The sequence below is a fragment of the Venturia canescens genome, chromosome 2 (assembly GCF_019457755.1).
Source record: "Venturia canescens isolate UGA chromosome 2, ASM1945775v1, whole genome shotgun sequence".
Classification (NCBI taxonomy): Eukaryota; Metazoa; Arthropoda; class Insecta; order Hymenoptera; family Ichneumonidae; genus Venturia; species Venturia canescens.
The window spans coordinates 11547715-11566227 of NC_057422.1; the positions used below are offsets into that span (position 1 = coordinate 11547715).

Here is an 18513-nt window from a genome sequence, read left to right on the forward strand (position 1 = left end):
CTCTTTCCGCCTCGCGTTCCTCGCCGTGCGTTTCGTACGTTCGAGTGGAAAAGCGAAGAAGCGAATGCGATGCGGGTGAGCGTGCCTTCGACGGAGACGATCGGATGTGAGGAGAGAGATCGAAGACGCTGTCTCGCCCTCTCGCACCGGCACTGACGTTCCGATGCACGTGCCGTGTGCAAACTTCGGTATGACTAGGACTGACTCGCCGCGGGAAGAGCCATTCGAATCCAGTATTAGTGCGGTGCAGAAGTGTGGCAATAATATACTGGTGCGTTTTTAACGAGATATCATATATAAAAGTATTTCAAAGAATTATAAGAAACTTCATTTCCTCGCCTGTATAAAACCGCCTCGAATCCTCTCATTAACGCAACATTTCGCATTCTAATTTATTTCTTCTGTTTTGTTCAATATTCAAGAACGAAACTGAGACGCTCGCTGGGTTTCGCGACTCCGATCGATAATATCCCATAGTGGTGAGTACCGACACACGCACACTAATCCAAAATCAAAAGTCCGAAGAGAAGCATTCGAATTGTTGGTAGATCCGAACGTTCATGCGATCGAGAAAGCTCGTTTAGTGGCGCGGTCCGAGCTGAGATTTCAGAGCGTGCGAAAATCGTCGTCACTCTAATTCCCCGGAGGAAATAATCCCGCGGGTACGATACGCGTAAGATGCAATCGGTTGCATCCGAAATTTCGCGAAAACTCGCCGTTCCCAAAGTGCCGGCTGGTCCTTTCGCTCGGCTTCTTTTACGTTATCGGAACCGCTATTCCCGAGTAGAAACGAAGCAGCGAAAATGAAGGAAAACAAACAACATTCGTTCATCGCGAATCAGTGTTTTCGACGTTTCCGGATTAGAGGGGAAAGAAAAAATCGTGCAGAAATAGACGCGAGGAATTGCATTTCGATCGTTGCATTCGAGCTGCGCGTGTCGAGTCTCCGCCCGGGGGAGCGATCTCCGGCTCCCTGCACTATCGAACCCACGCGCTACATTCTTTCCGTCATAGAGAAAATGAGAATGAAGAAATCGGAATGAAGATAGGGGACGAGAAGTCGCGATTGGACGCGAGACGTAAAGAGCGGGGGGAGCTCGGTACCTTTGCGGAATTCGCGAAGCGATACACGGCTCGTGAAACGTGTGCCGGTGAACGCGACACTGCGGGAGGAAGCAGAGATCGGGGAATGGAAAGGTTGAGAACGAGTGGAAAAAGTCGGAGGGCTCCTGCAGAGAAGAAGAAATTGCAGAGGGAAAAACACTCGCGATTGAATGGGTCGCGGATAGAGAGAAAAATGATAGTTAAACTCGAAAAGTGAGAGAAGAAAAGATAAAAAGGGACGAGCAAAAGGGGGCCGCGGAGGAGAGAAAGAGGGCGAAGGTGTGCGAGAAAAGAAACGGCGTAAAAACGACAGAAAATACGGAACAGAGATGTGGGAGAGGGAATGATATAACTGGACGGAAAGGAGAACCAGCGGCAGGACGGCGGGCGGAGGCAGGTGGAAGGAAACGAGCAACAGAGCGAATATACCGCCAGGGAGAGAACGGGGGAAAGAGAGGATGCGGAATAATGAGAGAAAATGAGAGGGGGAACTGGGGAAGGGAAGGAGAGAAAGAGATGATTGCGGCGCCCGCGCGTGTCGTCGCGGACGCGCCTTCCCTAATACGGCGTCGGTGCCTCGCGGATAAACCGGCCTACGCCTCTCACTTTGCCGCCTGCCTGCCTTGCCTGGCCCGCGCACGAATATAGAACTCTCCGCTCTCCCCCGCGTTCCAGGCCAACTTCAGGGTGCTCGCAAAATTCTCAAATCGAGATACGACGCAAGATGGACTAGTCTCGAGCACACTTCTCCTCATTCCAGTCTTCGGATGCAAGCGAAAAAACCTCGCGGACTTTTCATCCTGATTTGACCGAAATAGACAACCGTTGCTGCGACGACCGTCTCTAGTCTTGTTTACCTTTCATTCGCCATCCGGCTCTACAACCCTCCCATTCAAATGTCGCCGTATTGAATAACCCTCTCATTGACTCGGGACGCTTTCCGCATGCATACTCGATCGATTCGACGCCCCGACACCGATAAATTCAAACGAATTTTACTGATTTTTCAATTTATTTAACATTTTCGAGTCGCAGCCAACAAGTACCTTACGCTTCGGGATTCTATTCGTAGAACTGGCAGCCTAGAGCGTTTTTTCATCACTTGTTTCGTGGAGGGAAAAAGAATATTTGTCCTTTTTCGTCGCTTCTACTCGGAGGATTTCGATTTTGTTTTTTTCATACTTGATCATATTTTGACGATAAATATTTCTAAGGAGTCGCGAATCCGGCTTGAAAAAGTCTTCATCACTTGTCAGGTAAATTTCTTAAGATCGAATCGTAAGCAAATACCGAGAGTTTTCGAATCGAATTAAAACGACGTCGAAGAATAAATTTCAGTCTTATGTCTTTGAACTTTTAAACTTTTGAACAACGGTGACGAAAAAATGGTTGGATTTTCGAATGAATAAATGAAACGTAACGTATATAGAAATGCATAATTTATTAAGGATTCAGGAGAGCGAAACGATTGCATCGACCGATTTATCCTCATTCCAGTTATTCATTCCTCGCTCCTATTACGCGAGTTGTGTAATCTGAATTCAACACACGCGAGAGCAATCCACTTTAGAGTAGGGAAAAAAGCATCGGAGATTCCGTTCGCCCGCGAGACTCTGGTCGACCCACACTGACGAGGTCTTCCGCGATCTCGTTACCAGGAATAGAACGCGACTCGGCCAGACGATATTTTTGTTTTCAAACGAGCGACAGCCGAGAAAGAAAGTTTTTTCTTCGAGCGAGAAAGACGACAATTTCGAATTTTTTTGCAGGCTCCAACCGATTTTTTCATTTTTCAAAACTCCAGAGCTGCGACTCTTGTTAAATTAATGAGACAGTTTTTTTTCGTCACTTTTATATTCGCTCATTTGTAAGTTTCTGCTCGTGCCGACGCCCACTCGTCGTGGTTAATTAGGTCGCTGCTACAACAGGCCACATTTTTTCGTTGCCCCATCCTTTGATATACAGGACTCGCGAGAAAATTCATTATCAATATCTTTTTAGACCGAAAAACCTTCGACTTGGTCCTACAAACATTTCCTCTGCTGGACGAAATAATCAGTGCATAAAAATACGGGTTATGGAAATTTTAAGTTTCCCGAATTAAGGCTTCTTCGGGCCGGCATTTTTGAGCAAATCCTTATTCGCTGTAAATGTCGTGAATCGTGTCTGAATAAACGTGCGATTAATAAATTGGGGTTCTTTATGGCTCTTTCTGAAATTTGAAGTTCTCATCACTGAAAATTTTCAAAATTTTCATTATTTCCTGAGCAAAGAAATTTGGTTGGGAGTTGTTACGAATGCGGAAAAAATTCTGGTTCTCCAGTCGCTTGCGCACTCGTTTCACGAGACGCGACGACCCTTTTTTATCCAGTGCACTTAATAGTGGAATTTTTTGACCTGTTACGTGCAAGTGTTAACTTTTTCGGTGCTATAGTTAGAGAGACGCGCGCGCACAACCCCATTGGAAGCTCGGCGAGGTGCAAGCGTATCCCGATTACGGAAATAGATTATTGCGATCGCGTTCGCGTGCAACGCGCCGACGAAGCTAAGGGAGAGCAGCAAAAGCGTACTTGCTTCTTACCGAACCGCCACGAGCTTCGGTGTCGCTACTCCGATGCGACAATCTCGCGAAAAATCAAATTTGCATTAAGCGAAATTCGTTTCGTTTCCTCCTCAATATTTCTTCATCTTTTTCTCTCTCTCTCTCTCTCTCTCTCTCTCAAATACAGCTTTTTCAATAATCTTTTTACAGAATAAACAAAATGCCTTTCAAGCCCGTTGAACACCCCAAGTGCCCGAAATGCGGCAAATCCGTGTACGCCGCGGAGGAACGCGTTGCCGGTGGACTCAAGTGGCACAAAATGTGCTTCAAGTGCGGTGAGTTGAAGCTTTCCAAAATTTTTTACTTTTCGTATTTTCGGTTTTACAGTGTCACAAGTATTTTGCGATATTTCGGAAAATCGTTATTTCCCTTCGGTGGAAAACCGCAAGTTTTCGAATCCACAAATTTATGGAATTCCAATCGAAAATCCATTTTATTTGAAAAATTATTAAGCTTCCTAATTCCCTTAATCGAAAGAGGTAGGATCATTCCCCATTCGTAATTCGTAATTCGTTATTCATCCAGAGTTTCCAATGAATTATGAGATAAACGAATCGATTTTTCATTGCTTATATCGCTGTGCCCTTTACGAAAACGATCGATTAAATTGACTCTATTTTGAGAAGATTTTTCTTAAGTTAATCTTGATATTAAATTCTAAAAGAATTAAAATTTAAGAAGAGATTTTCTGCGCAAATTAATGAGGAAGCCAGAAAGCTCGTGATTTCGTACAAAATTGTTAGTTTCTCGCGACCCGTGTACGCTGCATCGTGCACTATTGATATTCGGTGAACCCGAAGAGCATTGAATCCGAGAGAAATTCGAGTCACGCGCGTTTTATTCATTAGGAGAAGAAAAAAAAGATTTTGAAAAAAAATATGGAAATACTCGACGAAATTGAGTATCGAGAGAAGTACGAAAAAAAAACCGTTCGATCGGTTTTTTCCAGGATTGTGCAGCAAGCTTCTCGACTCGACGAACTGTTCCGAGCACGAGGGTCAGCTGTTCTGCAAAGTTTGCCACGCCCGTAAATTCGGACCGAAGGGTTACGGATTCGGTGGTGGTGCAGGTTGCTTGTCAATGGACCAGGGTGAACACCTCCAGAGAACCGAGTGAGTGCCGAGGGTGGTTCGTCCCCTTTGCGCCCCCACCCTCCCCGAAAACCTCCCCAGTCACCTAGAGATCAAGCGCTTCGCGAAAGCTCGAAATTTCAAGAACCAAAAATTCACAGGCCCCTTTCGTTTTTATCATCCGGTGATTTTTCACAAAAAAAAAAACAAAAATCAATGAAAAAAAAAAAACCCAAAAAAAGCCACCAAAGTCCATCGACGAAGTATGTCCTCTCGTTTCGCGCACTTTCTCCTACGTTTTATACACCCTCACAAGTCCAACGATGTTTTCTCCTTTTGTAATATCAACCTGATGGAAATGATGTGATTGAATCTTTCCACGTCTCCCCGATCGATCGTAGAGATTCGAGAGAACACGCGATCAGCACAAAGATACAAGCTGTCCGAGACTTTTCTGGTTTTATTTGAGCATTATTATTTCCACATTTTATTCTTTTTATTTATTCAGCCTGCATGCCCGATAATATTTATTGATAAATATGTATGAACGTGCCCGCAGGCTTCAACAGTAAGAAACCCATCAAAAATTCGCCCCCTCCCACGTCGTCGTTTTTACTGCAAACCCCAAATCTTTGTGTATACGAGTCGTTGGATAAAAAAAACAATTACGAGAAAAAAATAAGCGTTTTAGCTATTAATTTATTTGTTCTCCCTGTAATATTCGATAATTATATGTTATTTATTATCTCTGTCATTTATACATAGTTTGTATGAGTTGTCACACGGATCGATCTGAAAAAAACAAACACCACCAAATGCATACCATACGTTCTTCTTTCCTCGTCTCTCTTCAAAATGCCTGAGTCGCAACGACCTACCCTTGCCCGCATTGTCGACCGTTCTCCCCCTTCTCTGCTACCTCTCATTCATAATAATCGTTAATTTCTCATGAATCCAGTCCTTGCAACTTGACATCGCTCTTTTGTGTTCCCGGGTGTAACATCTCACTGACTTTTTCTTCTTCGCCCTCATTTTTCCCCATTTTTTCAGCCCAATTTTTCTAACACTCCCCATTCATAAAAGTTGACGTTTTGCCACGTTTTTTTTTTTTTAAATTTTTTATATGGTATAGATATAATATCGCGAGTGAAATATACAGAACGAAGCATCGATTCTGCAGGGTCAATGAGATTCGTCCAAAACTCACGTTTACATACACTCATATATATATATATATATTTATATATGCATAAACATCTCTCATGGCACCGAATTAATCGACAAATAACACCGCAACTTTCACGTAATATTCACATTTACAAAAATAAAGAACAAACGTAGAAAAATACATTTTTTTTTTTGAACACGTAAAACCAACACATTTATTAGTTTTTAGGATCATTTGTACCATCTGTATTAAGGGCTTAGATTAATTGATTTGAGATTAATATATATATACACGTATATATATATATATATGTGAAGCTACGGAAAAAAAAAGAAAAAAAAACAGAAGCCTCGTGTGAAAAAAAGAAGGAAGGAGAAAGTGTGAGAAGGAAAGAACGTCGGAGAATATATATATCTATATTTTATATGAATCGTATATTCTCAAATTAATAAATAACACTGTTGAATGCGAATGGGATATTTGGCTGCATCTTTTTTGTCTTTTCTCACGCAATTATCATCCGTACACAACAACAACAACAACAAAAACCAACAACTTCAAAGTTACCAAGCAAAATGTTTAAGAACCGCCACCTGCAAATGGCATGGGCGAGAAAAAAAAAGAAAAGAAAAGAAAAAAAAAAAAATAGAAAAAAGAAAAACTACCACGAACAAATTCCCGACCAGTCCCCGCCAGCCCCGCCGAGTTCGAGCCACACGGACGCCCACATTGATCGATTTGTAATATGAATAATCGAATCACTGAAAAAAAATAAGATCTGACACACATTCCGTGTACTACGATGGTGAGCACCGAGAAAAACATAAATGAATTCCGAATTCCGCGTGATTAAGTGCTTCCCGCGTATCCTGCACGGCCTTTATTCTGTCTTTTCTCACTATCTGTCATTCTCTCATTTTTTCTTTCCGTTTCTCTCTCTCTCTCTCTCTCTCTCTCTCTCTCTCTCTCTCTCCATCTCTTGGTCTGTCTGTCTTTTAATTTATCTTATTAATGATTTATTCATACTTTTTTTTAAATCGTTTTTCAACATTCCTTTGTTTATTCTTCGTCATTTTCATTTGTTTCCATCTCTCGCTGTCTTTTTCTCTGTTTATACTTGACATGTATACCGATTATATACAGTCTATACAGTATATCGTCGTCTTGAAAACTATATTGTTTAATCCGACTAATCAATTAAAAACCTACTAATTCAGAAGTGCCAAAATTCGTGACGTTCATTTCGACAAAGCCTTCATTCATTATCTCTAACCCCGGTCGGTCCTCAGCCACAGCATCCGCACCGAGAACATCTTCTTTCTCTCTCATGAATTTTCTCTCATATCTCAAAACGATTTCCAAATACTTTCTTTTCGGGTACTCCATGATTTATCGAAAACAATTTTAAGGATTATGTTGACATTGTCAAATGAAAAAGTTAAACGTACTTCGGAAAATTGTTTTGTAAATCTCTGGAATTATCGCTTTTACGGAATATAAGAAATTAAAGTTTCCTCAGTGTGCTCTCTTTCGTTCTCGTCTTTTCCCTCTCTCTCTCTCTCTCTTTCTTTCTATTCTTCTTCACGATTCGGAGCAATTTATCTTATTTGAAAATCTTCCTTTTCACTTAATTTCAAACCTTATTTTCAGTGGCATTTAACTTTTTTAGTCTTTATACTTTTCGAGTCTCGATATCGTTCCCATCTATTTTCTCTCTCTCTCTCTCTTTTGTGTATGTCCTCAGTAAATATCGTTGATTTAATCGTACTTTATTCTCATTGTTCTCGTTATTCTTATTGTTGTCTATATACCTCGATATACATATGTGATTGTGTGCTTCTCGGCTCTCCCCCCATGGAAAAGCGTTAAAACCCAAAGAAATATAATCTTCGACATGTTTCATTATTTTTGAAGAAATTTTGTCAAACGAATAATACGTATGCACTTTTCAAATACGATTTGAAAGATTTTAAAAACAGCTCTAATAGATCTGAAACATTGATTAGCATCGAACATGTTTTTAAGGCATTGAAAAAATGTATGAATGTTCACATATGAGCAAAATGTGAACTAAAATGTAATTCAAATGTTTTGGGAACACATTTTTTCCATGGGGGTTTCTCTCGGGGCTCGGCGGAAGCGACTCGCGTGCGATCGGGGAATTATCACTAACAAATGTCTAACACACTTGGCTTAACACGACACATTGTTGATATTGGGTTTTCGGGACGAGTGCGAGAAGCACGAAAAATAATTGTTCGAAAGCGTTGTTCTCCTCGTCATTGCCAACAAAGTTATACCTGTCGTCGATTCTAAACGAGAATCATTTATTCTACAAATTTAGGTACACGAGAAACTACGCGATTCGCACGAAGGAGCTCGATTCTCGTTATTCGAGGCGTGAATGAGTCTGGCGAACGATGCACTGTTCCCGAATGAAGTTTCAAGGGGAAAAAATCATTCGACCCAATATCTTCAATTCACTGAGAAACTCTCCTCTTTCTGTATCTGCCTTCGTCTGTTTGTCTCATTCCATAAATGAAGGATTAATCAACGCTGAATTTACTTACAACATTTATTTCAGTATTGCGCTCTCCCGCATTTCGCAGCTCGCCCTAACAAACTGACATCGTTTTAAGTTATGAAATTTACATAATTCTATGAAATTTTGCCGATTATTTATTACTAACGAGCTTCCTTTTTGTTCCAATACTTTTGCAGTAGACGCTATTTTTTAAGTCTTATCATAAAGTAGTGTGAATGATCTTTGCACTTGGTCATATATCGGTCTCTAACACTTGCCGTTTTCTAGCGAACCAAGAGGATCGAACGCCGCTCTCGAAAGCCGAGCTATCGCCAAGGCTCCAGAGGGTCAGGGTTGCCCCCGTTGCGGCGGTTTCGTTTACGCCGCGGAGCAGATGCTGGCCAGAGGAAGGGTGAGTTGACGACTTGATTTACCCACAGGAAATAATAAAAAGCACGTACGATGATTGTCACGTTGGAACGAAATTTTCGGCAATTTATATTACGCCGCAATCTCATTTTAAAAAACCGCACAATTTCGCATTGGATAATTCCTGAATTATTCTTCACGTCATTTCAAATGATGATGGCATATCGGGAACCGAAATTGGGCAGAATAACAACCGTCCTCTTTACGGATCTACTCTCAAATTTGCAAAATCAATGGAACGCAACATGTCTCCTTTTTCGTCAATAATAAAATCTGTGTCATCCGCCGAAACATGTTGAAGAGTAGAGACGTTATTCGTGCATAAAATAAATATCTTTGGAGTGGAAATGTTATCGAGTCGATTTATAAGAGTCGAGTCACGTTGCAAAGAGTCAGAAATTCTACTCTCAGTAAATGTATTCAATAATAGCTCTCCTCTAAATACATGTTTAAAGAGCAGAGTTGTTATCGCGTAAAGCTGTGATGAGTATAGTTATACATAACTGCTAGTTAACAACTTTATGGGCAGCCATTCTCGATAACAACTCCCCCCTCCTTAATAACTGCGGATCTACGCAGAGGACGTCTGTCCTTCTGAACACATCTACTCCGGTGCGATATTTAATCCCCGATATCTCTACTCATGATGATTTCAGAACATATCTCATCGTGATTAGAGAAATCGAAGATTAGAGAAATCGAAGAAATCTTCGATTTCTCTAATCACGAGGTTTTTTAACTTAAAATTTTAATTGAAAGATCATGGATTATACATGAGTAGACGTAGAGTTGTTATGGATTTCGGAGTAAAGATTTTAGAATCAGAGTTGTTTTCGAGTAGAGGGGTAAAGAGGATGGTTGTTATTCTGTCGAGATTGAAAAGCGAAACTGAATTTGTTGAGATTGTCAGGTTCCGAGAGGGGCATTAATAATTTTTTGGATGACGGAATGGAAAATTTCGGTTACAAGATCATTTAAAGAGGACAAGGATGAGGATGAAACATTTTCGAGATGATTACGAAGTCGTAAAACAGGGGGAAGTTTATGTTGGTTTTGGTGGTCACCCAAATATTCTCGAATACGTTGGTAGTGCCACTTGAATATTCGAAATTTCGTTTTTCCCGATTTTTTGTTTAAATTTATTTTTGGGATCGTTGCCAAGTGCGAGAGGATCGCGACCCGAGAAAGAGCAAAGACTCGTTGTAGCGCAGCATCTAAAATAAAGATTGAGAGAGGAGTGAGAAGATCGCGACTCATTCGTTCGCGATATGCAAGAAGAGCCGACGGTGCGAGGATCAGGGGGAAACAGAGCCGAGCCAAAAACGCGAATTTAATCGAGTGAGTTTAATTACTGCTTTCCACGTCAGCTGCCAATCGAATCATACTGGCGAGCGAGAGGAGCAAAGGATTAATCGAAAAATCTGTATGCACATGCTTCGATCCCAATAATTCAATCACTCTCGTTCGTCTCTCGATCCAAAAGCCTTAAATTACTATCTAAAATTGGAAAAATCTGATTTTCCTCGAATTCGGAGACCAGTCAAAGATTCTCCGTTGAAACCCTTATCGTGAAAAGCTCATCGCGGTGCACTACAGTAACACATGCCGAAAAAAAAGTTAATTATACTATCGAAATAGTTTATGACGCAGAAAATAATGAATGAGGCTTCGGAAAAGTCTTTTCATCATCCAAGAAAACCAAATTCCCTCAGTGAACTCAATCATTGCTATTCTTTGCTAAATCCACCCAGAGAAAACCGATTCGTTTTGTACAATGAGGAACATATTATTTTTCAAGAATTCTCAAAGTATTTAGCCACCGATTACAAACAGCATAGTATTTTTTGAATTTTCCAATTTTTCCTCCCTTAAATTCTCAACAGCTTTGTGTGGATAGCAAAAAGTTATGCTTTTTGAACTATATTCCGTTTTGTTTTCGAGTCTTATTCATCGTGTCAGACTAGCACTCACTGATAAGTGGAAATGTATCGTAAATCACAAATTTTCACTGTCAGCATAGTAAATTCTATGATAAATACTACACGAATATACACCGAATACATGTGACATTTTACCATACATATAGTTTTTTTCAGAGTTGCTCGAGTATACTTTACAATCGAACATTTCAAATGACTGAAAACATTTTTTACTCTCGAGTCTTTTGAATAAAAGGTGTGAGTACTGGTATTTTTACTACGGTGGATAAAACGATTTTTATTACTGCTCTTCGAATTAAGGCTGCAATCCAGTACGAATATACTGTCCTCGTATTTCTAGCACTTTCCTCTAGAATTTTCATTGTCGCCAAGAATAAATAAGAAAAATCTGAATAAAAACTTTAATTTGAATATTTTGAGAATTATTAGGAGAACTCGAGCGATTTTAATTAGCAGGATAGTCGAAATCGATGATTAATTATTAGCGAAGTAATTAGCGAAAGGATTATTCGAAAATAATTGGCCAATTGGGATGAGAGAGTGAAGAATGAAAATCTCGAATGTAATTTTCGCAGTGACAATCATCGTAACAACGCTTTGCTTTTTGTTACGTTCCACGATTTCGTTGTTATTATTATCCTCAATGAGACGAACCGATCGTTTCATCAACCTCAGTCATATATAAAAATTGAATTTACCGCGATTCTGGCGAAATCCCGCTAGTCAATCAATCGGAGATTCATTTGTGAAGAAAATGAATAAAAATAAGCGTGCAGAATATCGGTCGCAGACGAAAATGAAACACAATATACGAGTTTTCGTTATCGGAGGCCCTTGACGTCATCCCTCGTTCTTGTGATTAGGGCTACCATAAGACATGCTTCAAGTGCAAAGTTTGTCATCGGACACTCGACTCCACGCTTCATTGCGATGGTCCGGATTGCGATATTTACTGTCGAGGTATCTTTCGCCATCAAAAAATTGCCCGTTGAGTTTTTTTTTCTTACAATTCTACTGTTACTCGATGTTGACATTACTCAATATTTTATTTTCGTTCCTAATTTTCTCGTTACTGCGTGAGAAGCCCAATGTTTCTGCCACTTTTCCGACGTCGATTTACTCCATGCACGCGTGTCCCTAGAACGATCGTAACTTTTAATACCGTTGACCTCATCACCGATGAACGCGGTCCTCCAAACCTTTGAGATTTTTCGAAATGGGTAAAATCGATTTTTTTACGTCTCGATCTTCAAATTTTGTTCCACTTATTTCGTAATTTAAATAAACGATTCGAACCACTGCGAACGCAGATTTTCCGTGACTCGCGATCCTTGAAAACGGCTTAAAAAATCATTCGGATTTTGCTCATTCCTCGACAATCCATTTTACCTTGTTATCTTTAAGCAATTTTATCTCACGTACCGTATTTTCGACTTTTCTTTCCAACGGTAACTAACACTTGCCTCTCTCTCTCTCTCTCTCTCTCGCTGTGTCTCTCTTTCCATCCCATCGTCGTCGTGTGTCGATCCTCATCGTGTGTGATCTCGATACAGACATTCCACAAGGAATGCTTTAAATGTGGCAAGTGCTCCAAACGATTAGACTCTGTCAACTGCTGCGAGGGCCCGGACAAGGATATTTACTGCAAAGGTGAGCCAAAGTCTCGCGTTCTCTCTGATCCGTTGATCAAGTTAAAAATGAGAGTGACGATACGATTTATTCCGCTTCATTATTATCGGGCTCCAATTTTTCGATTGAAAACGTGTCGAGTCTGAATGGAAAGTCTTTCAGAAACGATTTTCTTCATTTTTTTTTCACGTGTCCGTGTTCGTTCTCAAATCCGCTGAAAATGATTAGCAACGAAGGAGAAATCGTATCGTATCTCTTGGCTGATTGACGTTATCGAGAAAATCGTGTTTTCGTGACAACACGCTAATCGGTATTCTCTTCAGTATGCTACGGAAAGAAGTTCGGTCCAAAGGGCTATGGCTACGGCCAGGGTGGTGGTGCCTTGCAGAGCGACTGCTACGCCAACGGGTGGGTTTTTCCTCCAATAATCCTGTACTAAAAAAGGATCGCTTTTAATCCAGAAGGAAAAAGAATTATTGGAGAAATTCGAATGAACGAGCGACTGGTTCGTTCGACCAAAAGAGCTTTTGCTCGAGGAACGAATTCCAGAGAAATATGAAAACAAAAAACTTGGATAAACAAATGAGACTAAGAAAATCTAATTCCGAGTACGATCGAGAGGAAAAACAATAATTTCTCGTTCAAATAAATCTTTTTTCCAAATGTGAAACTTCCGTAGCTAAATAATGCCAACGATTTCTGCACTCTCACTCCCAATCTCGCCCTCTCGTCTCACACTCTATTAGTCATATAATCCACTCGAAGAATTTGTATAAAAAAGAAACAAAAAAAAAACTCAAGGGCTTACGAGATTAAGATTCTTAGCCTGGCTCCAGCTTTTTTACGCTCAATCGCATTATTATCAACGCTATGCCAATTGCTTATCTGCCTTAACAGCTTGCTATCCGAAGAAATTTGGTCCGCGAGGCATTGGCCACGCCGGCGTAATGTTCATCGGTCTCCAGTGCGATATTGAGGACGAGGGGTACGCGCCCAAACAAAAAATCTCCCTCCCTTCACTCGTGTCGTAACGATCTGATGAATTTTTCTTCTAAAATATCACGAAATTCCCAACCTTTTTCTCGTCACTCAAACAATGTTTGTACACACTTGATAACAGGAATGTCACAGCCAATTTCAACATTGACTTTCACCAAGAAGCAAGTTAATTATTCGATTTTATCCAAAATTAAAAAATTAAAATATCTCGTAAGAGGAATTTTTCAGTAAAACTAAAAAATCGAATTCCAACATGGTCCTCCCCGATCGGGAAGCATTTTTTTTGGATTCTCATAAGCTTCGTTGGTTTATTTCCTGCTAAAGTTGACAATTTTTAAGTTTTTTAAATAGTTGCAAATCCATCGATCTTCCATGACTAATGTCCAGTAGAAAATATACAATTAATCGTAATTTTTTTTTCAATAGTTAATACCAAAGTGCAGTCATAAAAATCCTCTTCATTGCCATAAAATCGAGACTTTTCCATCCAGATATTGTTTGCGTTCTAAATAACTCGCGTGTCTCCAGAAATGGGCATCGAAAGATAAATGGGACTCGAAACTAAAAAGTAACGCACGTATATGATTTTTTTGTTTGGCAATTTGCCCGATGTTGCTGACGACGCCTGGTTTTGTAAGACTCTGGAAGAAACGAGAGAGGGAGAGATCTAACGGGAAACGCAGCTGTGACTCATCGGTTAAGTTTGCTTTGCTCAAAGAAACGTCTGATCTTCATGATTTACAAAAGTCTCAATGTCTATCATGAAAAATAATAAAAATGAGATTTGAGAACGCGAATTCCGACCCGATCTCTTTCTGCTTTCAGCTCGTTCTCTCGACCACTGTTTTCTTCTCCTCTTTTCGTTCGTTGCGTTTTAACAAAACGTTGCCTTTTCTGTTCTCGTAAATTTCTCACTGTTTTCAATAAAAATTGGGCAAAGAAAGAGGCACGAGTCACTCATACATTTGATTTGTTAAAATAAAAGTGATGCTGCCCCGCGAACCACCGTTATCGACACCGCCAAAATACAAGCACCTCCTGGCAAGGGCTGCCCCCGTTGCGGAGGCGTCGTTTTCGCTGCCGAACAAGTTCTTGCCAAGGGACGAGAATGGCACAGGAAATGCTTCAAGTGCAAGGACTGCACCAAAACTTTAGACTCGATAATCGCCTGCGACGGCCCTGACAAGGACGTTTACTGCAAAACTTGTTACGGCAAAAAGTGGGGTCCTCATGGCTACGGATTTGCCTGTGGATCTGGATTCCTGCAGACCGATGGTCTAACGTAAGTTCCGTACTGAATTAACATCAACCTTTTACGAAAGCAATAGCGATGCTTTTTCCCCATCGCTTTTTCTTCATTCGGTTTTTCACTCTTTTTCATTTACAAGAGATTTCTGTCCCCGTGCATCAAGCGCCCATTATTTTTCTGTTCACTTTACTTTTTCAATATTTCATGGAATCCGATTTTTGCCGAGTGATTTTTTCATCCCACGGACGAACTTTGGAGGCTTCTGTTTGTTTTCCCGCGTTCGCCTCGAAAGCTTATCGGGCGTTGAATGAGCTTTTTTAGTGACGAAACGTCGCGTTCAGTTTTATCGGAGTCTCCTTTAACTTTTTTCTCACCTCTGAATATATTCTCGCGATTTTTCTCCGTTTTTTCAACCCCAAAAGATCGTTTGCTCCACATATTTTCTGTAACAAAAACATCCAGAAAAAACGAACTCGATAAAATTTCGAAGACAATTCGTTTCGTGCTTCATCCGCCAATGAATTTTTTCATATCATTTTGCACTTTCGATCCCTCCACGTAACTCTGAAAATTGAGGGCGAATCCCGTATTTTTTGAGAAACAAGAATTAGAATTTTGATTGTACGGTTTATTCACGATGCGTCCAGCGAGGAAGAGATCGCGGCGTCAAGGCCGTTCTACAATCCCGACACTACGTCAATCAAGGCCCCCCAGGGCCAGGGTTGCCCACGTTGCGGTGGCATGGTATTCGCTGCGGAGCAACAGCTCGCTAAGGGCACGATGTGGCACAAGAAATGCTTCAACTGTGCCGAGTGCCATAGACCATTGGACTCGATGTTGGCTTGCGATGGTCCCGACAAGGAAATACACTGTCGCGCCTGTTACGGAAAGCTTTTTGGGCCAAAGGGCTTTGGTTTTGGTCATACCCCGACCTTGGTCTCGACGAACGGAGATCAAGCACCCTCGTAGTGAGTGTTTTTCGATCCTATCACAAAGTCCTCGTAACGAAAGCGAACAATTCATTGAAATCGATCTCACCATCGATCCTTGTTGGATGAAAAATACTGAATTATTCGATTCCTTAAAAAATTAAGGAGGGTGGCTAGCGACGATACGATGTTGCCATGCTAAACCATGTTAAATACGTTAAAAATTTCAAAATTATAAGAATTTAATAAAATTTGGTGAACATATTCTTTGGTGCCAAATTTGACAATACAAATTTTTTTTTAGATTTTTCTTCTGTACAGTTATCGAGTAATTGGTCACTAAAGTTCACGCGTACAAGCACTTAATTTAATGCGTAATTACTCGATAACTAAGCAGAAGAAAATTTTGAAAAAATTTGTGTCTTCGCACTTGATGTTGAAGAACATTATCACCAAATTTCGTAAATTTCTTATCATTTTGACGAATGTAGCCACCCTCCTTAAACACACTTTCAAGTCTTGTCTCGTCAGCTTGTGTATCGTCGAAATTATTTACATTCTCGTAAACTCAAAACATCCAGTTTCATTTAAATCAACAGAATCCATGCAAATTATACGATTCGCTAACATCCGATGAATTTTTCAATCGATTATTATCCCGTTTTTAATATAAATAGTAGCCTCCGAATTTGTAAACGCTGTTTGTCACTTTGGGTTTGTGTAGATTGTAAAATTCGATGTAGTCAACCGACGGCTTTTACTTCCGTAGCTTCGTCCTCTCAAAGATCACATTAGTTGTCGATTTCGGTTGAGCTTTTGGTAGATTCGACAGCAAAAATTTCAAGCTTTACGTAAAGATTTAAAACTGCTTGAACCCCTTCGATTTTCAAACTTTTCCAAATAATCGGCGCAAGATTTATGAACCTTGGGCGAATTCGAACTAAATTAATTCCCCGCATCTCTCTTTTCCAGCATCGACGTTTCGCCCGAGCTCGGAACGAAGCGAAACGACGGAAACGGTTGTTCTCGTTGCGGCTATCCGGTATACGCTGCAGAGCAAATGATCTCGAAGAACCGAGTATGGCACAAGCGTTGTTTCAGCTGCGGATCTTGCCACCGTTCGCTCGACTCGACGAATTTGAACGACGCGCCAGACGGCGAGATCTACTGTCGCGGTTGTTACGGACGAAACTTTGGGCCACGAGGTGTTGGGTTCGGTATGGGTGCGGGAACCCTGACGATGGCTTAGACAAATGATTGAGCTCCTCTGAATCCTGCCACAAATCCCACATCTCTCCATCCTTTGCATTAAACACAACGCAATTATGTTAAATTAATAATAATATTAATAATAAATTAATAATAATAATAATTAATAATAATAAATTAATAATAATAATGATGATGATGAGATCAGGAATAAAATAGTCTCAGGAGTTCAAAGGGACGAGGCATCTCGAAGAATGATTAAAAGAACGCAACGAAGCCTGAAATATTCGCGCCACAATAATAACGAATGAATATAAATAATGAAAAAATATTATAAAGGATGAATGGCGAGCTAAAAACGTAACAAACGAAGAAAAACACTCGCTGCACCGCGACGATATTTCGAGCGAGACGAACGGCCATTGTTTCGATGCGAGAAATCAAATGAAAAATCAAACGGAATAACAGAAACTGTGACGATTTAAAGATTTAAGTTTAATCGCTTCCAATGAAACATCGCCAATTTCGATAACGATAAACCTCGCACGATTAATCCGTGTTAATTTGCAGATTAAATGCGTTATTTTCTTCTTCTTCTTTTTTTTTTTTTTTTTTCTAGAGCGCTACAGTAGATTTGACGAAAAAACAATAATATTTGCAAACAACACCACGCTTTAACTGATTACAAACGGAATGCAAAAAAAAGCAAAAAACAAAAATATATTACGAACGAACCGTCCACCGCGATGGTGACGAAGTTTCTTCCTTTATTTTTTCTTTTTTTTTTTTCACTAATATTACGATGATCGAATTTTCATGCGGCGACCTCGAGGTTACGGCTTCTTGGTGCAAATTCGCTTTTTGTCCTCGTGACGTTTCGCAGTCCGATCGTTTTTCACGATTTATCGTTATGAAATATTTCGATGGTGGAAAAAAATCGATAAAAAATTCGGTGGAAATCGAGGGACTCGAAACTTCAGAGGAATTATTCGCCAAGAGATTGTCATCCGAGGGGCCATCGCGCGAGGAAACGGAGCTTTTTGAAAGGACTCAAATGGAATACGAATAATCGATAAGCACGAGGAATTCCAGTCTTGGAGAGATTTTCCTACGAATAACGAAAATTAAAAAAAAACACAAAAACATAAAAAAAAAAAAACAAATGAAAATGGGGACCTCTACAGCCAAAACGACCGACGATTATCCAGCCTCGAGAGAAGATGAATATTATTTTGAATAATATCGAAATGATTTATTAAGATTTAGGGTTACGATAATAGAAAAAAGTATAAATCAGCCAAAACCATCGACCCATCCGCTGTAACGAATATTTGAGGATTTTGCTTTTTCGATCTTTCCCAGGAACGAGAAACTGCGAAATCCTCATTAACGCACAAATAAATAAATGAATAAATAAACACCGATACACATACACGAATAAATAAACAAATAAATGAAACTTTCGACGCATTGTGACGTTCTGTCACAAGCAAATATTTAGGGACGACCAGAAATAACTGAGATGGAATTATTTTCAATAAATATACGTTTTAAAAAGTCCATCATCCGCGTGCTTCTTATTTATTCCCAGTTTCTCCGACCCTCAATTTCACGGCTTCAACATTCGATCAAAATCGAACTGTCGAAACAGAGAGGGAAAT

The 18513-nt window shown here is 40.2% G+C and overlaps 1 protein-coding gene across 1 annotated transcript; it reads left to right on the forward strand.

Annotated features, from left to right (window-relative positions):
* Window positions 1-129: 129 nt before the first annotated feature.
* Window positions 130-18412, forward strand: Mlp84B (Muscle LIM protein at 84B). Its single transcript, XM_043411100.1, has 10 exons — window positions 130-271; window positions 423-479; window positions 3857-3981; window positions 4656-4818; window positions 8757-8880; window positions 12391-12487; window positions 12790-12874; window positions 14451-14747; window positions 15362-15682; window positions 16616-18412. Exons 3-10 carry the CDS (start codon window positions 3867-3869, stop codon window positions 16890-16892), a joined length of 1479 nt encoding a protein of 492 aa, XP_043267035.1. The 5' UTR covers window positions 130-271; window positions 423-479; window positions 3857-3866; the 3' UTR covers window positions 16893-18412.
* The last annotated feature ends 101 nt before the right edge of the window (window positions 18413-18513 follow it).